Source organism: Falco biarmicus, chromosome 1 (assembly GCF_023638135.1).
Source record: "Falco biarmicus isolate bFalBia1 chromosome 1, bFalBia1.pri, whole genome shotgun sequence".
NCBI lineage: Eukaryota > Metazoa > Chordata > Aves > Falconiformes > Falconidae > Falco > Falco biarmicus.
Window position 1 is genome coordinate 8,725,395 of NC_079288.1, and position 21,106 is coordinate 8,746,500.

The 21,106-nt window shown below is 41.9% G+C and overlaps 1 protein-coding gene across 1 annotated transcript; it reads right to left on the reverse strand.

Moving 5' to 3' along the window:
- Positions 1-322: 322 nt before the first annotated feature.
- On the reverse strand, positions 323-20,060 carry LOC130143785 (myosin-1B). The gene is made up of 38 exons (XM_056326681.1): positions 19,848-20,060; positions 19,601-19,744; positions 19,351-19,507; positions 18,976-19,003; positions 18,760-18,877; positions 18,588-18,680; positions 18,411-18,474; positions 18,230-18,328; positions 18,022-18,125; positions 17,802-17,940; positions 15,839-15,957; positions 15,589-15,738; positions 14,772-14,942; positions 13,791-14,100; positions 13,094-13,167; positions 12,715-12,802; positions 12,511-12,628; positions 11,584-11,707; positions 11,371-11,507; positions 10,394-10,649; positions 8,587-8,829; positions 8,306-8,482; positions 8,077-8,222; positions 7,898-7,988; positions 7,420-7,809; positions 6,657-6,783; positions 5,662-5,780; positions 5,191-5,387; positions 4,599-4,782; positions 4,347-4,512; positions 4,050-4,174; positions 3,537-3,845; positions 3,232-3,435; positions 2,232-2,357; positions 1,966-2,136; positions 1,775-1,879; positions 1,399-1,494; positions 323-712 (listed from the first exon to the last, which is right to left on the reverse strand). The coding sequence occupies exons 1-38, from the start codon at positions 20,049-20,051 to the stop codon at positions 560-562; spliced, it is 5,826 nt and encodes a 1,941-aa protein (XP_056182656.1). The 5' UTR covers positions 20,052-20,060; the 3' UTR covers positions 323-559.
- Positions 20,061-21,106: the final 1,046 nt, after the last annotated feature.

Below are 21,106 nucleotides of genomic sequence, written 5' to 3' on the forward strand. Positions count from 1 at the left end.
TTGAAGGACTGCAGAGGTTTAAAGTGGAAAAAAGATCTTGCAAATAAGACACGTGATTTAATAGAATAATCAATGATTAGACTAGATTACTAGAAGATGCAATAAATTCTTATTCTTTGGACAGAACCTTTGACTTAAAATCTATTCTATTCTGTAAAGCAGAAATTAAAAGGAATAATTAGATCCTATTGCAAAGAAATAATTATTTTCTCATTTGAGGAAATCTTAGATGAAATTCCATGGTGAGAACGAAGCAGGATGTCTGATTAGACCACTTTTTAACAGCGGCTGAAACACTTTGAGAATACTTGAAGCAAGATTTTAAATTGAATGAATTTAAATAAATAATGAAAAATGTACAACTTAAAAGAATTCAGGATACTGATTAAAATACAAAAGTGAACTTCTCATTATTTCCATTGGAAAATCTCTACAATTTTTATTGTCTAGGTATTCATTATCTAGAGATTCATAGAGGACTAAGCTGTGATTACAAAATCAGAGTGATAGAATTTCACATTTTGTGCAATTCTCTTTCACTTCGAACTACCGGAGGCATTTACTCTTCACTTTCTGCCTTCTTGCTAATTTCACGGCTCTTCGCTCGGAGCTTGTTAACCTGCGACTCTGCAATGTCAGCCCGCTCCTCGGCTTCCTCCAGCTCGTGCTGGATCTTGCGGAATTTGGAGAGATTGACATTGGACAGCTCCTCCTGGGGATAGGGAGAGATAAAAAACAGGTTTGAAAATGTTTAATAATGATCCTACTGTAACACTGCACTGGACATGCTGTGGTATTTTGCTTTTACATAATAAAAATAATAAAAAAAGACTGTGTGGTAGTATGTAATTCTCCCAAATACTTCTAGGGGGAATCCAAAGAAATAGCTTAAATGCTAAATGTTTACATGGTTAATAAGACATACCAGGAATCTCTCTCTGGGTATGAAGTGCTAATGAACTTTTGAATTTTTAAATAATTTATACATAATTATAGTTATTTTCATGACATGATTTTCTATTTATTTAGTTCTATAGAATTATGTATTACAATTTTTGAAGGTAATTTTTTTCCCTCTGCTAAGCAGAAATATGAAATAAAAAAAAGTGAAAGGAAGCAGAGACTTACTCCCACAATGTTGACCTGAGCTTCTACTCTTTTCTGTAGAGCAGAACTTCTCTGCTCTACCCAGTGGCACAGTAATGTTCACAGAAAATGTATTCTATACCCCTTTAGACCCCTGAGCTGTTCAGACAGAAAAGCTGTTCATTTCTGAGTGCACAGTGAAAAAACAGGCTGAAAAGTTAAGTGTTCAAACAAAGCTACCTGGGGAAAAACACACTCACAGAATTCCACCTCCACCTGTATGGAGACTGAACTGCAAACAGCAATACTTACAGCCTCCTCAGCTTGTCGCTTGTAGGATTTCACTTTCATCTGCAGCTTGTCCACCAGATCCTGCAGCCTGAGAACGTTCTTCCTGTCTTCTTCAGACTAAAGAGAAGGACAAAAAAGAGAAGCACTTCTTTTCCCCTCCTTTTTAAATGCCCTCTACATGAAACAGTGAGAAACATTCCTTATAGACCATTGCTGTCCAGTAGAGACAGAGCTGATAAGCTGGATCTTCCTAACATAACCAGAAAGATAATTTCTTCTGATATTCTCAGTCTTCTGCTTTTTAACTGTGTGACTCAGGACAGAATGAAAACCCTAAGGCCTACATCTTGGCTTCATGCAAGAAGGGTGTGTGAGGCCAAGGAGGCCCCCTCCTTACCTGGTAGGTCAGCTCCTTCACCCTCCTCTCGTACTTGCGCATGCCCTTCACGGCTTCAGCGCTGCGCTTCTGCTCAGCATCAACCTCCCCTTCCAGCTCCCGCACCTGCAACGAGAAGCCCATCTTTGGAGCTTCCCTGCTGGCTGCTAACGTGGCGTGCTCACTCATGCACAAAGAAAAGCCCCACGCACTCTGGCCTCCAGCTTCTGGATTTGCTTCTTGCCTCCCTTCAGAGCCAGCTGCTCGGCCTCATCCAGACGGTGCTGCAGGTCCTTCACCGTCTGGTCCAGGTTCTTCTTCATCCTCTCCAGGTGGGCGCTGGTGTCCTGCTCCTTCTTCAGCTCTTCTGCCATCATGGCTGCCTGATGAGAGCAAAGGGTCAAAGCCATTGTGGGGCTGGAGACCATGTGAGGGAAATTACTCCCACCATCGGCACTGAAGGGAGCCCCCAACTCACATCTGTGATGGCCTTCTTGGCCTTCTCTTCAGCATTGCGGGCTTCCTGGATCGTATCCTCCATTTCACTCTGGATTTGGGTAATGTCTGTCTCCAGCTTCTTCTTGGTGTTGATCAAGCTGGTGTTCTGTTCAAATCCAGAACATTGCAGGATTTTGAATCATTTCAGACATAATTATATGAAAAAATGATACCACATTTTTTTTCTGTAAAATTTCTTATAGCTGGGGAACAATGCTTTTTGGTTTTCTCCAATAATTAATTTCAGTATTTTGAAAAGAGTACTTAGAAATATAATCTGTGCCATGCCACCCACCAAGACTAGCAGAGAAAAGTAGTAAAAATAGAGTGAGGGAGTCAGTGAAATGCCTTCTCTTCAACAGAATTAGGGAAGAATAATCTACTCTCAAGAAGTGAAAAGAGCAATATTTGTAATGTAGATTGGACGGATTCATTCTAGAAACTTTTCAGCATTTGAAACCAGACACTTTCCATAGCTTTCGGTACTTGACTGCTGGATTCCTGTAATGACATGTAGCTCATGTCAAAGTCTGCTTAACATAGGTTGCACCAGACCAGGAGTTCATCCCCACTTTCTTGCTAGACAAGCAAGCACATTTTTGAAAGAATATGAGGATTCCCTAATGCTGCATTTCAACTGAGCAAGGAATGGATGCCTGTAGTCTCAGAGTTTCAGTCCTTGATTGCTCAGTTGGCAGATCATTTGGCATATGTGAATACAATCTGATGTGTGTGACTAAATGTTCCTCTGGAGATTATGTTAGGATACAAAGAAGGTAGAAGCATGGGTTTCATTGAATGTAACCTGGGAACACAGTCAGAATACAAACTTTTTCAGCAAACATCTCTTATTATTATGATGATGATTTACGGAAAAGGTAAATCTCATCTTCAAAGTTAAGCTTCCAATTATGACTGGAATAAAGCATATAGATGTTCTCCTACTTACCAAGAGTACATTTCTCACGAAATGATCTCACCTGGGTATGGAGGAGCTGCACACGCTCACTTGCATCCATCAGTTCCTGCTCAGCCACCTTTCTACACCTCTCTGTTTGTTCTAGTGCCGCCCGTAGCTCCTCAATTTCAGCCTGCAGCAGGTTTGCTCGGCGCTCCACCATGGCCACCTGCTCCTTCAGGTCCTCCTGTGTCCTCAGAGCATCGTCTAAGTGCAGCTGGGTATCCTGTAGAGCCATGAAAAGAAATTATAAGCAGATTCAGAGTTGTTTGGTACCAAAAATACCACCTAATAAATTTCTTTGTTGGCAACTTCTGTTGAATGGACCTTGAGCACCGCCTGTGTGTTTCTCAGGTTCTTTTGTGCCTCTGCAGCCACGCGGTTGGCATGGCTCAGCTGGATCTCTATTTCATTCAGGTCTCCCTCCATCTTCTTCTTCAGCCGCAGGGCCTCATTCCTGCTCCTGATCTCAGCGTCCAGGGTGCTCTGCATGGACTCCACAATTCTGAGGTGGTTCCTCTTCATCTGGTCAATCTCCTCATCTTTCTCTGCTATCTTCCTGTCAATCTCAGACTTCACCTGGTTGAGCTCAAGCTGGAGGCGCAGGATCTTCCCCTCTTCATGTTCAAGGGACGCCTGAGAAAGAGTGAACAGGAATACTTTTCATAAGACAAATGTTGACCCCGAAGCCCTGAGTATAAAGGAATGCCACGTTTAGATATTATTGGCACGCTTTTATACAAACGCTCTTTTCCTCCTGTGCCTGGCAATGACTCCGCAGTGTTTACAACGAGACAGAGATCCAAGACATGTAAGAGAGCCATAAGTAATGCTGTGTACCTCAGCTTCCTCCAGCGAGGCCTGGAGTTCAGATTTCTCCTGCTCAATCTGCTTCTTGGCTTTCTCCAGCTCATGAATGGCCTTGCCTCCCTCTGCAATCTGCTCTGTGAGGTCACCAATCTCCTCTGTGGGAGCAAAGGCCAACGGCACGGTCAGGCACGGAGCAGAACGGGAAGGGCCCTGCCGCACCAAGGTGACGGGCATCTTTGCAGACACGCAGGCACAGACCCCTGTGGAGTGGTGGGTAGTGGTGGACAGTGGGAAAGCCCAGCCAGGAGCGGAGGGCCAGGGACTTACGCTGCAAGTTCTTGTTCTCACGCTTCAGCGTTTCCAGGTGGTCCAGGGACTCCTCGTAGGCATTCTTCATCTTAAAGAGCTCCGTGCTGAGGGAGCGAGCCTCCTTCTGGGAGGCCTCCAGCTCAGCCTGCGTTTCCTCATACTTCTGCTTCCATTCTGCCAGGATCTGAAGGGAAACGGCACGTGAGCGTGGATGTGGCAATCGGGAGGGGACGCTCTGCCCAGGAACCCCAGGGCTGGAGCCCACAAGACCTTGTCAAAGTTCTTCTGCTTCTTATCCAGAGCTGCGCAGGCAGCATTTGATCGCTCCACGTCAATCATCAGGTCCTCCACTTCATTCTGCAGCCTCTGCTTTGTCTTCTCCAGGGAGGCACATTTGGCATTCACAGCTTCAACATGTTCCTCTGCATCCTGCAGGCGCTGGGCCAGCTTCTTCCTGGGAGGAGATAAGTACAGCTCCAGGTCAGAGACCAGAGGGCAGCCCATTTTGTACTTCGGTGAGAGGGCAGCTGGCCACTTCTGGGGGCTCTGAGCCCAGTGCCTTTCACAGTGTTTTTTCTGTTCCAAGACTGCATGCTGCCTACAGGTTCTGTCACTCTGTGTCCTAGCACCTAAGGAGTATTCAGCCTGGTTCCGCATTTCTAGCCCTAAGGGCTACGTTTGTCCTTCCAGTTTGCACTTTTTCCACAGCACGCTTTCCTGTCTCTCCCTCTGACCCCTCTACCACAAAGACAACAGATCCCTGCCTTTGTCCCACCCCTGTCGTAACCCACTCCCAGAGACTCCACTTTCCCTTGACAGCCTCAGTCTTCTCCAGCCGTTTGACATCCCGCTTCCCACGTACTTGGCCTCCTCCAGCTCCTCCGTGCGCTGAATAGCGTCCGTCTCGTATTTGGTTCTCCACTGGGCCACTTCGCTGTTGGCCTTGGACAGGGCGCGCTGCAGCTCCCCCTTGGCTTCCTGCTCCTCCTCGTATTGCTCCCGCAGCAGGTCACAGTCGTGGCGAGCAGACTGCAAGGCGTGGGCCAGCGCGTTCTTGGCCTGGGAGAAAAAACGCGTGGTGCAACAATGAATAGAAATATCCTGGGAAGGCTGACTGCAGTGTTGATAGACACTGGGTTATTCTGGTGGGAGGGAGTGCAAGCTACTGAGTGAGAGAGTAAGACCTGGGAATCTGCAAAAAAATAGTGCATAGGCTGCAAGGCTGGGGGAGCAAAGCTAACATAAGACCTGCACTGAGTTACCTAAGTGTTTTTTTCTCTCTCTCATCTTGTTGATTCTGTGATTTCATATGTTTATGACGAAGCCTTCTCACCTTTATCTCTTCCTCTAGGTGCCTCTTCAGTTCCTCAATCTGTTGGGTGAAAGCTTGCTTGCCTCTTGACAGCTGTGAAATTAGAGCATCTTTCTCCTCCACCTGTCGTGAATATTCACCTGGGGGAGTTCAGATGAGTAAAAGAACCTTTTAATGACTTATTTAAAAGTATTAACCTTGATAATTAAATGCATGTGAAAATAATTTTAGTTAAAAAGTATTATTTCTTGTATGGGATCCTAATCACTGATACCTATCCATACCTCTGAGCGTGCTGAAATATTTATATTATAGACAAGAAATGAGATACACCATGCCCACTTTCTAATAGCTGACTAGTCTTCCTGTATGTTTGAACTAAAGTGCAGTGGTCCCTTCAAACCTCGAGTTGACAGAATGAGTCCTATATGGTGTATGTGCTCAAGTAATATCTTTGTCCTGTCCTGAATGTATCCTGGGAATCAGCACTCTAGGTTATGAAATAGATTAATTATTCTTTGAAACTCCAGCCTCAGAATCATAGAATAGTCCATGTTGGAAAGGACATTGAAAGGTCATCTGATCCAACCTTTCATGGGAAGGGCAGAGTAGATGAGATTGTCTAGCACCCTGTTCAGCTGTGTCTTGAAAGCCTCCGGTGATTGAGCTCTACCACACCCTGGGGGAGTTTGTTCCAGTGACTGGTTGTTCCGGTCCCTTAAACACATTATTGGTCCTGCTCCAGGATGTCTGTATCTCTCTGGACTGAGGAACATAGTACTGGACACAGCACTCCAGGCGTGGCTTCACGTGTGCTGAGCAAGGGGATCACCCTCTGTTAACCTGCATTACTCCTAATGCAGCTCCAGATTCAGTTGCCCACCTTTGTTAAAAGAGCATATTTCTGGCTATTGTTCAACCCAGGGTCAAAAAGACCTAGGGAACCTGGTGGATTTTTTTTTTTTTTAAAGCCCCAGCTCATACACAATGTTGTCTTAAAAAAAAATAAATCTTACCAGATTCTGTTTGTAGCCGAGCTCTCTGTGCACTAATGTCATTAATTGTGCGCTGTTGTTCTTCCTCCTTGTTCTTAATCTCACTGAGTTGATCTTCTAGCGAACGACACATCTTCTCCAGATTTGCCTATTTGCATGAAGAACAGAATGGAAGATGATTGAAGGTTCAACACGTAATTACTGAGAATGTAAAGTCTTACAAAAGGCTAAAAAAGAAGCTACTGATTTAGAATTAAAGTTAAATGTCTTGGTTAAATAATAGAGACTTCTATGGAATTTGCTTCCTAAATCCCAGCATTTATATAATTTTTTAATGTACAGTCCATTTCTTCAATAGATATAAAGGATGGGATGTAACATGACAAATTATTTTAAAATTCTGTTTGGCTCTTAGTGATTATGTCATTGCAGTATTTAAGGCTGGGAAAGAAAATAGGGATAAAAGGAAAGGGAAGGGTAGGAGTAATTTCTGTTTTAGAAGAAACTAAAAAACTGATAAGGTCTGTGCCTTTCTTTTCATTATCATAATATTCTGAACCAAGCAATATGACCCCATAGTTCCTTAGCCTACGTGCTTCAACTAAAGGTTTTAGATCTCACCCAAAGGATACAATATAATATTATACCAGTACTGAAATATATAAATTCAAATTCAAGTTGTAAAATGCAGCTATTTATATTAAAGTATGACTAACTTCAATTTCTATGTTCAAATATAAATACTTCATTATGTTTGGATTACTACAAGGAAATATTTATGTACCTTGGCTTTGGAGACAGACTCCATGTTACTGGCCAAGTCGTCAATCTCCATCTTGAGCTCACTCTTCTCCTTCTCCAGCTTCTGCTTCACTCGCTGCAGGTTGTCGATCTGCTCCCCAAGCTCAGCGGTGCTGTCCGCGTGCTTCTTGCGCAGGGCCGCAGCTGTGGCTTCGTGCTGCAGCGTGGCCTCCTCCAGGTCGCGACGCATCTTCTGAAATTCTGCCTCACGCTTCTTGTTCATCTCAATCTGAGCGGCGGTAGCCCCTCCGGCTTCTTCCAGGCGCTCGCTGATCTCCTCTAGCTCCCTCGACAGGTCAGCCCGATGCTTCTCGGCTTTTGCCCGAGAGGTTCGCTCTGCCTCAATTTCCTCCTCCAGCTCCTCAATACGAGCCTGGGGAACATTAGGCACCCTTCGCACCCATGCCCTCCTCCTTCCCGACCTGAGACTGGCTGAGAGAGGGGAAGGGCCAGACACTTGCCTGCAGCTCCTTGATCTTCTTCTGTAACTGCATGCCCAGAGCTTGCTCGTCCTCAATTTTGCTCTGGATCTGGCTGATTTCAAAGTCTTTCCTTTGGGCAAAGCAAACTGTGTTAGCGTCTGAGCAAAACCCGCCAAGCGCACCACCCCCACAGTCTGGTGCCCCACAGCCACACTTACTTCTTCAGTTTCTCATCCAGCTGCTGCTTGTCGTTCTCCAAGTCCATGATGCTGTCATGGGCCAGCTTCAGGTCTCCTTCGAGTTTCCTCTTAGCTCTCTCAAGGTCCATGCGCAGTTTCTTCTCTTGCTCCAGGGACCCTTCCAGCTGAATAGAAGATAACCATCAGTGCTCTACCAGCCAGTTCTATAATCTATACCCGCCCTGTTCTTCTGGACAACCGTGCTTACATCGTCCACTTGCTGCTCCAGCTTGGTCTTAGCTTTGGTCAGCGTATTGACTTTGTCCTCCTCTGCCTGCAGGTCATCCAGTGTCTGCTGATGGGCCTCTTGGAGGGCTTTCTTCTCTTTAGTCAGCTTGGCAATGGTCTCGTCCAGGGCTGCCATCTCCTCTGTGAGGTTTTTCACCTTTGAGAAGAAGAGAGCAAGTGTAAATAAAGGAAGTAGATGCAGAAGTCCTGTAACAGCACATGCTCTTTTCTGGAGTAGGGGTGACAGGTTCTGCCTCATACCTTGTTTTCAGTGGCATGTTTTTCCTTCTCAACCTTGGCCAACGTTAACTCCAGGTCATCAATATCTTTCTTGAGCTCTGAACATTCATCCTCCAGTTTTCTCTTCTTGGCTGTCAGCTCAGCATTCATTTCTTCTTCATCTTCTGCTCTCTCTGTCAGCTCTTTAATTTTGGCTTCCAGCTGGATTTTCGTTTTGATGAGCTGGTCACACCTTTCCTCAGCATCAGCCAAACCATCAGCTTCCTACACAAAATGGCTCATTTAGATAAAGTGATTTTCAAAGAATTGTTTTTTGTCACTGATATTCAAAAAGAAATTATTATTTTCAAAGTAGCTTACAATGTTCTTTGTAGTTAAAACTCATTATTTTAAGAATATCTGGTTTTTTTGGACTGCTTGCAGCCCAGAAAATAAAGTAATATTTTATCACGCTATAAATATAGCTTCTGAGCATTTTTTTAAAACTCCTGAACTACTCATGCAAATCCAATATTAATTTGAAGGTAGAGCCTGGAATCAGACATGGCAGTATCTCCCTTTAGCTTTTCATCATTTTACTGTTGTTGCATTTGACTGCACTGGAAACTGGCATAGAGTTCTACTGAAGAGTACCATGTAGGCAGATTCGTTAGCATACCTTTTTAACATAGATTTTTAGTATTTAAAACCTGAATGCTAAAAACTGCAGCATTCAGCTGAGAAAATTGTGTTACAACTCTTCCAAAAAGATTTCCTGAGTATGAATTTAATTTTTAGTTTTGGCAAAATTTTTTGTTAAGATCACTGTTTCAAAGGCAGGAGTTGAATTAAACATGTTTCAAGGCCTTTGTGGTCTAGAACAACAGTTTGGGAGACTGGCGTTTACAAGGACAGTACCAATTACCTGAATTCACATGCATTCTAAAATGGATGTTACTAAGAAATAATCTTTATTTTCTACATACTGCTTATTCTTTTTCTCTTTGCTCTAGTGAAGAGCAATGACACTATCCAGGCAGAGGACTTTTTGTAGCTCAGCAAGATAGCTACAGTGGGTTTGTCTAATGCAGATATAGGTATCTGCCATGATATGAATATGCAGTCCATTCAACAGCAACAAAACCTTACAATCTTGGATTAACTATATCACACTCTAAAAGGATGAATTTCTCATTGCTGAAAATGAAGAAAACCTGAGGCTACTAGCTCATCTGACCCATCAGAATGGGGTCAGATGACTCCTAATCCATGCTGATAAAAACAGTTTTAAGGGGATTTTTGTTGCTATCTTTTTATTTCTAGAGAAAAAGGGAAGGACTCTACTTCCATCAGTGTTTTTCCGGAGGAGCCAAGGACCATAAATACTAGAGAAATGACTGACACTCTCAACCCCTCCTACTCCACATGAATCCATTGTGATTCTCCATATAAAAGGTGTTAATAGTACCTCCAGACTACCTTCATTGATCAGATGATAAGACATGAAAATTATATAGTATGTATAGTGTTTATGAAGACGTGATAATTGCTACTGTCAGTTTCCATGTATGATTTAAAATGCCATACTGTAAATTGTACTATTTACTAACTGGAAATTGATGACTTTGCTTCTGATTTTAAAGTGCAAGGAATCAGCTGCAAATAATTCACATCATAATTAATATTTGTAGTTTTCTGCTAGCTTCGCTGTGTGGTTTTGGTTCCTATTTTACAAAATATGTGTATGTTTTTAAAATAAATACGTTTTGGGGATAACTTGTCTGTTACTGACACATTTAGGATCATTTTACACAGGACATTACAAGCCAAAAACATTAGCAATACTCACCGCCTGCACCTGGAGCTGCAGGTCATTCTTCTCCTGCACCAGTTTCACCATTTTCTCCTCCAGCTCCTTCCTCTTTGCCTCAGACTTTGCAAGCTCTTCCTTGGTTTTCTCAAACTCTTCCTTCATGTTGGCCATCTCCTTCTCAGACTCTGCACTCTTCAGCAAGGGCTTGATCTTGAAGTACAGCTTCATCCAGGGCCAGTGCTTCACGTTCATGAATGCACGAACGTTGTACTGGATGCAGAAGATGGACTCCCTGAAAAGTAATAAGAATATATTATGTTACATATTTTAAAATTTGTCATACATATTTATTTGTACATATCAATATGTATAACATGAATTTATACATATAGTATCTTATAGTTCTACATATGTGTGTACATAAAATATTTCTATATTATTAATTATATATTTATGAACATTTTAAAATATATTATTTGATGTATTACAAAATACACATCTCTGAGAAAAACTACCTACTGTGATGTAGATTGTCAGCCTGTTTGGACTGTTTTGAAGTCCAGATGTTTGACTCACTTTCTTAAGCAAAGAAAAGGAACACCTACAGAAGTTGACTTGGTCCGTTTCATGACAATTATCCAAGGGAAGAAGATAGTTCTCTTATGCTAGAAGTACATGTTTCTCACTTTTGATTATAAAGGTGACATAAAGTAATTAGCTTAGACTAGATACCTGGTTTCTGGGCATACATGTAATGTAGCCACTTACTGAATTCAGCAAAAAATTAGTACAAAGAGTGTTATAAGTTAAAAGCGATAAATTTTTCGTGTATCAGGGCTTTATACTGCTTCATCTACTGGCAGGGTATACTCTGAAATACACCCACATATAGTAGACCAAGTTAATGAGAAAGAAATGAGATTTGGTGAGAAGCAGCGTATTTTCAGTTTTGTTCATGTCCTTGTTATCTCATGAGGAGTGGCCCAGCAAGCCAAATAAGTGTAAGCATCTACCTCCTTTCCATCATTTTCTTGAACTCCACTCTCATCAGGTAACCCCTGCACATGGCTTGTGTGCGGGTGATGAGCTGTGCCAGCTTCTCATCTCTCATCTCCTCCAGGAGTCCCAGCAGCCCAGCTTTGAAGAAGACCTTGACAAAGAGAATGCTGGAGTACATAACTGTTGGGTATTGCAAGCACAGTACATCAGTCAAGCAGCATTTGTACCTTGGTGTGACCAAATTTGTACTGGGTGTGATCCACATCGATAGATCCAAGGAGTTTCTCAGAGGCCTTCTTGCTGTCAATGAACTGTCCCTCTGGGATAGCGCTGGCATTAAGCACCTTGTATCTGTGGAACGAAGTAGAATATGAAGAGGGTCAGATTCCTGAAAGCCCAATCAAACCTGTACCAACTGATGTCATTGTTAAGACTCTCTGAAGGGGAGATCAAGAGTGGAAGAGAATTGAATGTCTGAACTATGTTCTATTGTTTAGAAATCAAATTTTCATGGGTAAATGTTTTGAGGAAAAACCTTACACTTAGTCCAGAAATTCTTGACACAGTATGGGTACTGATATCCATGACTAACTGCTGGCGTATTTCACATTCCCTATTATCTAATGCCTTATCTCCAAACGAGAACTTTACGTGCAATAACAAAATATGTGGAGAGGAAAATAAATTCTTCATCAAAAATAGTGGCAGCACATATTATGTGAATATTTTCAAGCTGATACAGAACAAGAAACAAGATCTTTTTATTTTATTTTCTTTTCCAACAAGTTAGAATATCTTGTAGTTTCTTTATTCACATTTCCATGCTGATGGCTGCAAGTCATCTTACTGTGATACCCAGAAGTTAACTAAGTCTAAGGTAGTCAACTTCATTTCTGGATAGTTAATAAAAAAATGCAGTAACCCATACCAGAATATGAATCAAGGATAGGAATAAATACTTGCCGTTTGAAAATGCCTGTTTTTCTAGTTAGCTAAAGAAAGAAACTGGATGACTGACTCGGACAATTGACTTTTGTATGCCTAAAGGCAGGTACAGTGAACCCCTTCCATAAGTCACACAGTAATTAAAACAGGAAATGCAAATTATTCAGCATTGGTGGATATGGTGGTGGGTGGATGGCATAGAATCTGACCTCTGTTTGAAGTCTGCATAGATTATTCTGCTGGGGAACCCTTTCCTGCAAATTCTGATCCCTTCCAGCACACCGTTACACCGCAGCTGATGCAGCACCAGCTCATGCTCCATGGCACCTAATAAATGACATAATGAATTCGTACTTCATTATACTGCACAGAGAAGAAAAGATTTATCACATCTTTGAATTTTAACAACTTACCAGGTGTTTTTGTTTCATTAGGAATAAGGCATCGCACAAAATGGGGATGTGTGCTTCGCAGATTGCTCATCAGCTTGTTTAAATTTTCCTTAAGAGCAAGAGCAAAGACCTGGATCACTTACACAATCACAATGTTAGGTAGAGTAAAACCACTGCAATAAAACCATGGTCAGTATCTCTTTTGTCATAATTTTCGGGCAGTTCTGAAAGAACGATTCCAAGGATTCAATGAGAATCCTTCTTTATTAAGAATCGTGTGACTTTATCCTTTCTGAAATTAAAGATCTTGTATATTAGATCAATCTAATACTTTTCTGAACTGAATTTTCTTTATTTTTTTCACAATGTGGTAAATTGTTTAATGATTGTTCTACAGTACCCGGAAAAGAGCAGAGACAGTCTGGAAAGAAGAACCCTTCTTCTTGGCGCCCTTCTTGCCACCGCCACCACTCTCTAAACAATAATATTTTTTTTAAAAAAAGAAATGAACAACAAAGGCATGTGATTAGAATCTGAAGAGCTTTGTGTGTTTGTCTTAAAAAAGTAGAAAATGTAATAATATGTTCAAAATCTGCAAATGCATACAGTATTTAAAGCTACAAAGGCAGATGATTTTTTCAGATGATAGCAGAATGGAAGTCTAATGACTTCAAGCTGACATTAAGAAAAGGCAAACAGGAAATAAAACGTAACTTTTTGCATAGTAAGATATTTAAGAAATTTAAGAAATGGCTAGTGAGTACACTAAATGCAGTCTCCCTGTACGTATAAATTTAGTAGCATGTTAATACATTGATTGTATTCCCTGCAGCATTTGGGAATGCCTCATATTACAGAAATTTGGTATGTCAGCTAACCTGGGTTAGTGTTGTAATACAGCTGTCTTGCCTTAAAACCTACAAATCTATTAAGGTATCTAGGGAAATGTAATATCCTTTATAAGTCTGAGTGACTGAGTTCCAGAAAGTAGGTGAGGTTTTGGGTTTTCAATTTTTGAAATGTAAATATTATTGTGAAATATTATTACAAGATTCTATTTCTGTAAATTATAGTAGAAATGATTTCAAAGAAATCACCTGCTTCTCCTCCACCAACAGAGGCAAAGAGTAAGGCCAGCGTCTTCAGGGATGATTTCTGGTACAGCCCCACAACAGTTTCATTCAGGGGGTCCTTGTTCTTCTCCAGCCAGCCAGTGATGTTATAGTCCACTGTGCCAGCATAGTGCACCAGGGAGAAGTGGGCCTCAGCCTTGCCTTTGGCAGGCTTGGGCTTCTGGAAGTTGTTGGACTTGCCCAGGTGCTGGTCGTAGAGCTTGTTCTTGAAAGAGGTGTCAGTTGCCTTGGGGAACATGCACTCCTCTTCCAGGATGGAGAAGATGCCCATGGGCTGGGAGAAATAGCAACACGTGAAGAAAGCGTGGAAACAAGAAGCAGAGAGAATTATCAAAGAGAGAGGAATGGAACATAACAATCTTACAAACCCCCTTCCTCTGAATGTGTAATTTTATGTTTTTCCAGAAAGGGTGTTTTGTTAGTGTTATCAGCTATATGAAAACAGGATCACCCATAAGTTTCAGCGTTGCGATGTAATAAAGACCTAGCATGTAGAAATTCACTATGTGCATGTTAGTTGAAGATGGAAAGCCAAATGAATGAAATTAGTAGGATTCATATGTAAGGAAGTTTATACTTCCTAAATGCTTTTTCTTGGAACCAAGATAGAAAATTTCTTTAAATATATTAAAATAGAAGTTTCTCAGTGTGTTTAATCACTCCCCATGTATTAAAATACATGCATTTGAGTATGAACTCCAGAACAGTGATGACTAGGACTGAAATTTTTTCCCCATGGTAATTGTAAGTCTTATGTAACAGAATCCCACAGGCAACAAGTAACAGACAAATGAAAATATATCTGAGATGCCTGACGCCCAGAAAAAAATCCTGTTAAGTGCTACATTAAGTGTGAGTGCCACATGTTAGAGCAGTTTAATTTGACCATAGCAGATTCCTTTTATGTTTTACATCTGGAAAATTATTTATGTAGGCCTTAAGAACCTTCTCAATGAGCTCAATGCAGGCAGCCAGGTCCATCCCAAAGTCAATGAACTCCCATTCAATTCCCTCCTTCTTGTACTCCTCCTGCTCCAGCACAAACATGTGGTGGTTGAAGAACTGTTGCAGCTTCTCATTGGTGAAGTTGATGCACAGCTGCTCCAGGCTGTTGAACTGCAGAATGCAGAGATTTACTTACTTGTGAAGTTCAGTTCCAGGAACACTTTCCATCTTCCAACAGGTTTTATTTTAACCCTTTAAGGTAAGGTCTCCATGACTGGGGTCCTCAATTTCTGGTCATGGGACTGGACAGGTGACCAGAATATTCCATCCTGTAATATATCTATCATTTCAGGCCCTGGCACAGTCTCAACACATTTATGAGCTCTGAAAAGTGTTGCAGAGCTTAGTCTAAGTCCAGCTTTTCATCTGCTTGAATTTGTCTGCACTGCCAGTCTACTCCCAAGCATTTGGAAGGAATCTGGTTTCAGCATTAACAAGATCTTCCTTCAAGATGCCATATTTTAACTTCCTCAAAATCTGTTTCTGCTATTACCTATCAGTTCTTTAACATTTTCATATCAGTTTTCAATGCAATTTTCACTTCTGCATGCAACAGCAGACATCTATAAAAATCTGCAGCCCTTGTGGCATAATACGTACTATGAGAACCAGAAGAATGCCATTCCTACAGGAATGTCAGAATTATCCAATAAATAAAAACAAGCCATGCTTAAAAAACCCCCAAACAACAAACGTCAAATTATTCCAGTTTCTTAATGCCCCTTCCAGGAAAATTGTGTGAAGCCTCTCCTCTTACATCAAAGATCTCAAAGCCAGCGATGTCCAGGACACCAATGAAGTACTGTCTGGGTTGCTTGGTATCCAGCTGTTGGTTGATGCGAACAACCATCCATAGGAACATCTTCTCAAAGACAGATTTTGCCAAGGCCCCCACTGAGTTGTATACCTAAAGAAAAGTAAAATAAAAGTTGCCATCCAGGGCAAAAGAGGAAGTTCAAGGTTTTAAATTCATGTCATCTTTTTTTCTGTCATCACTTCTCTCTTACCTGCTGCACGGTTTGACCCTTGGTCACATACTCATTCCCAACCTTGACACGGGGGTAGCAGAGGGCTTTGAGCAAATCTGCTGAGTTGAGACCCATCAGGTAGGCAGCCTTGTCAGCAACTAAGGAAACAAGCATACAGCAGCTTTGAATATTGGCTCTCCAGTAGATACTACTTGTAGTAGTTCAGAGTAATTTCTGCAAAAGTCACATATACTTTAAATATATTGTGATTTTTCTTGATTTACTGATTTTTTCCCTCATTTAATTTAGATGATTTGTAAACGGAAAGATTCTTCCAAATGCCTTTACAATGAACATGCAAATTTTGAAACAAGTGACTAGACAGACAAAAGGACCAAGGGCCATGAAAATGCCAGGTCAAATAAGTCACAATTTCAGAATAAACAGAAAAGGAAATGTGTTGATATTGAAATACACTGCACTGAAAATTATACTCGGTGAAACTCTAGTGTTATTAGAGATAGAGAGGTAGTGAAGAATTATGCCAAAAGTATGAAAAAGTATTTCGTACAAATTTCGTAATGGAACCATATTCTCCCTAAGGATAAATATCGCACACATATGTCTTTCCCAGCTCTCAGTTTCTATGAATCTAGATCATTAAAAACAAGCACTAGAGCACTGGATATACTCTTGTCATCACTTTCCAATTTGCTGCCTGTCTCATAGCAAAGATGATAGCAAGCACCAGTATTATATACAGAGTCCTTCAAAGTCAGAAGGCCAAACCTTATCTGTATAGAGGAACTATACAGATGCTAATTTTGAGCGGCTTCTATTATACATTTTATTTACAGCTATGTATTTAATGTACATTTATTGCTAGAAAGAGTAAAGTATGAAACATAAAGAAAATTGGATCTTAAGTTTTATTTAATTTTTATAGAGTTGTTTTTAATAATTAAGCAGTCATTATATTATATTCTTCTATAACTCTTTTGTTATATTCATGCAATGATTACAAGTATTATTTGTAGCCTAATCTATCATTGCTATTCATCATTGTCAGATTCCATGCCATTGTATTCCTTGCAGTCATTTTCACTTGTCTTAACTTTCCTAAAACCCCCACAAACTACATGCACTAAAAAACAACTCAAGATAAAACCACCCAAAACCTTAAGAGTACATACTTATGACATATGCAAATAACTCTGGTTTCATAGAAATACTCCCATGAATTTCTAAGGAATGCACCTTTGAATGATGCTAGGCAAAGCAAATGTGATAGACATCTCAGATGCCTATTTACAAAAAAGAAGGCCAGAAGACATGCTGAGACTACAGAAAATGTAGAACATATAAGCCATAGGTGCCATATTAGCAGATGCTTCTTTAAACCCCCCCATGTAAAATGCAGCAGCACGATGCTCTCAGCTGAGGCATTGGGAGCTGTCTCCAGAATATGGGCTTTGAAGCAGAGCAGCTTCAGGATTCTGGCTTCCTACCACCTGGAAACAATTCCATTAGGAGGGGACTACAGCTGATGGTAAATGAGACCTGGGTACATAAACTTCAGGCAGTGAGCAGGGTGGCTCCTAGGTCTGTGCTGGGTCTGGGAAGCTGCCATTCAGCACAGCAGCAAAGCTTGTGTTGCTTCTGGCTGCCTCCGCCAATAGCAGCAGTGTGCTCTCGGAATCACTGGCCCTCATAGTTTGCATGCTTCAGAATAATCTGCATCTTCCACTGAGTTGTGCTCTTCCAGCAAAGTCCTCTGCTTCGGTCATGTTTCTACTGTACAATACCAGCACCTGGGGAAATGGACAGGCTCTGCTCTAGGAGAAGCTGCTTTAGCAGGAGGGTTGGACTAGGTGATCTCTAGAGGTCCCTTCCAGCCCTGACCGTTCTGTGGCTGCGATTCTGTGATGCTGACTCTGAATTACTGCCTGTATCAGTGAGTGCTCTGGTATAATCTGTGCTGTGGTGTGTATAGTGCTGGTACCTTCTGTGCCGTCCGGCTCTGCCTGCTCCTCACGCTGCTTCTGCTTGAACTTCAGGTTCCCGTAGTGCATGACAGCCCCTGTCAGCTTGTAGATGGCTGTCTTCTCATCAGCAGTGAAGCCCAGGATGTCAATGGCACTCTGGTAGAAGAATCATTAGAGTAAGTACCTTGCCTGTTAAAGGTCAGAGTGCGCCTAAGGACACTTCTGTGTGTTACTTACATCTGTGGCCATCAGCTCTTCCTGGTCATTAATGCTGGGAACCGTGATCTCACCTTGACTCACATACTGATAGTCATATGGGTTGGTGGTGATGAGCAACATCTCTGAAAAGAAGATCGAACACATAGAGATCAAATGGAATTGGCACGTAAAGGAATGGAGTGTTGCTGCGTGATGCTTGCTTGGAGAAGTTAGTGATCTTTCCTACCAATTAGCTCTGGCTTCTTGTTGGACATGATCTGATAGAATATGTGGTAGCTTCTTTCTGCCTTGAGCTGGAAAGTGACTCTGGACTTCTCCAGCAGGTCTGGCGAGGACGGTAGGACAGAGTGAGCGCAAGAACTGAGGAAGGCTGGGAGGAGAGGGATCAGGCCAGAAGGGTCACTTACATGTTTCAATGTCAGCTGAAGCCAGCTTCCCCGTGGCGCCAAAATGGATTCTGATGAATTTGCCCTGAAAGAAGCAGAAAACTCACTTGAGATCCATTTTTCCAGTCCTGACTGCGAGAATATCTGAGTCAGTGCGCTGATAAGGAAGAAGTTGTTTTGTGCCAGGCAACAACTTACAAAGCGTGAGGAGTTGTCGTTCCTCACGGTCTTGGCGTTTCCAAAGGCCTCCAGCAGTGGGTTGGCGCTGATGATTTGATCCTCAAGTGTCCCCTAACACAGAAACCTTATTGTCATGATACACCTCATAAATAAATTGGATAGTTTCAGGTTCCCATCCCTAGAACCTCACCTGCATTTTGCCTGCCTGCTGCTGCTCTTCCTTCTTCTTATCCCCGCTCGCTGCAATTGTTGCAAAGTACTGGATGACACGCTTCGTGTTCACAGTCTTCCCGGCACCGGATTCTCCGCTGTCAACCCAAAGAGAGACACAGAGAGCGTGTGGTCAGGCAGGAGGTCCCCTGGCACCGGGCAGCCCCGCAGGGACCCGAGCAGGGGGTGTACGTACGTGATCAGGATCGACTGGTTCTCGCGATCTGTGAAAGGGACAAAGTGGAGAACAGTGCTTAAAACTCAATGAACAATACTGAGCTGAATGAAACGCAGTCAGGTAAGTTTAATGTTCTCAACTCTATGCTGTCAGCTTAACTTAAAACACCAACCAACCAGCCAAAAAACCCTCTAGAACCCCTCAGTGAGTGCAAGGGTGTCTGTAATTCAAAATAGTAGAAACAATGGGGTGAAGATAGTAAAAGAGTCACTTTTGGCATGTATGCATGAGAACCATGAAAGCTTTGAAAAAGTCTCATTTTATTACTGGGACAGAGCATGCCTTCAGAGAACTTCATGGTACAATCCCTCTGAGATAGATGTTGCCACTCACCAGTCAGCATGAACTGATAGGCGTTGTCCGAGATGGAGAAGATGTGTGGAGGGGCCTCCTGGCGCTTCTTGCCTCGGTAGGCCAACACCACCTCCGGGTTGTACACCGGCAGCCACTTGTAGGGGTTGACAGTGACGCAGAAGAGCCCCGAGTAGGTCTGCGAGGAAGGGAGACAGCACGTTGGCTCCCACTTGGCCTGGCAGAGCAGTTCCTCCCGGCTGCCCAAAGGCAGGCTGCTGCTGGTACTTACGTAGATCATCCAGGCTGCGTAACGCTCTTTGAGGTTGTACAGCACAGCGGGCTCGTGGAGGTGGGTCATCATGGCCATGTCCTCGATCTTGTCGTACTTGGGAGGGTTCATGGAGAAGATTTGATCTTCCTTCACGGTCAGGGTCTGTCAGAGGAAAGAAAGATACATATTTGCCATCAAATAAATAAAAATCATAAAAGTCCACAGCAGAAATGTATTCTCAAGACCTGAAAGTTTTTTTACTCACTTCTCCACCTTCAGTCTTGACAGTGACTTTCCCTGATTCTTTGCTCTGTATTGTGCTTTTCACATAGGATTCCTTTGCATGTACCACAAAGACGGATGACTTGGCATCGAAAGGCTTGTTCTGGGCCTCGATTCTCTCCTTTTCCGATTTTCGGAGGTAAGGAGCCGCCTCCCCAAAGATGGCCATCTCTGAGTCTGATGACATGGCTGCTGTTCACGAGGGATAACGCAGCAGGAATCTGAGAGGATGGAAAATACATGATAATAGTGCATGATGGAAGAAACACTCATAGAGCATAGTGGATTAGATGTTGCTCTGTTGTGTCTATTGGCTGATTGATCTGGCTGTTTCATTTTTTGGTTAATGCAGAGCTCTGTTCTATAACTTGCTGTGCTCTGTTTTGGTTTTATGTAGTCAGATCTCTAGGCCTACTGGACAACTGCGTTTACAGAGGAGTCCTTTATGGTTTTTGTTTTGTTTTTATTTTTTTTTTAATTGACAGGATGAACAAATCCTTTCCAATGTTCTAAACACTGCACTCACTAGATACTCCCAATTTAGGAGTTGTGAAGGCCCTCTCATTTCTCTTTCAGACTATGAGATTTTTTTTTTACAGTAAAACACTGAAAGAAGTATGGTACACTGGATATGCAGAGAGCTAATATTATTAGCACTTCTCATTGAAGATATTCCCTTAGGATAAAATAGCCCAAGTTGTCAATTATTTCAGTTATTCCACTGATCCATGTGTTAACAAAGCTGATCTCTTCAACTTTTCATCTTTTTCATAACAGAAACTGAGTAGTCTTGCATTCGTTCACTAGTATTTAAAAAAAAATAAGAAATCAGTAACCCTGTTAATTATTGCCAAAGAGTTGACTGAAAAGTTTCATGCAATTTTGAAGCTGTAATTTAGACATATTGTTCCAAAATTAACACTGTTCCGAATTAATCCTTTTTTTTTTTTTTTTAAGCCTCATTTTATCTAGGTTCATCTACCTACAAATTGGATATTGAGCAGCTTTTCTGTATAAATTAAGCAGCTCGTTTCTCTGTCAATACTTCCAGATATGGCAGACTGGTGAAAATCAAATAATTGGTTCATTTTTTCTTGAGAAACAGTTTCCCTTTGATTGCAGGAAAGATATTCTGAACTTAGAATATTTTTTTAAACTCTTTTCTGAACCACTTACTGTTTAGCAACCTCATTATTGCAGTGTGGCCAGCCTAGCAGAAATAATATTTTACTAATGATCACA

Bases quoted from the DNA above. Each gene is read 5' to 3' on its own strand.
- LOC130143785 (XM_056326681.1), bottom strand. From the start codon at position 20,051: ATGTCATCAGACTCAGAGATGGCCATCTTTGGGGAGGCGGCTCCTTAC. The intron at 14,101-14,771 runs GTTCTTAAGGCC...TATTTCTCCCAG, and splicing joins GCATTGAGCTCATTGAGAAG to CCCATGGGCATCTTCTCCAT. The intron at 5,781-6,656 runs GTAAGATTTATT...GAACTCCCCCAG, and splicing joins TCGGCTACAAACAGAATCTG to GTGAATATTCACGACAGGTG.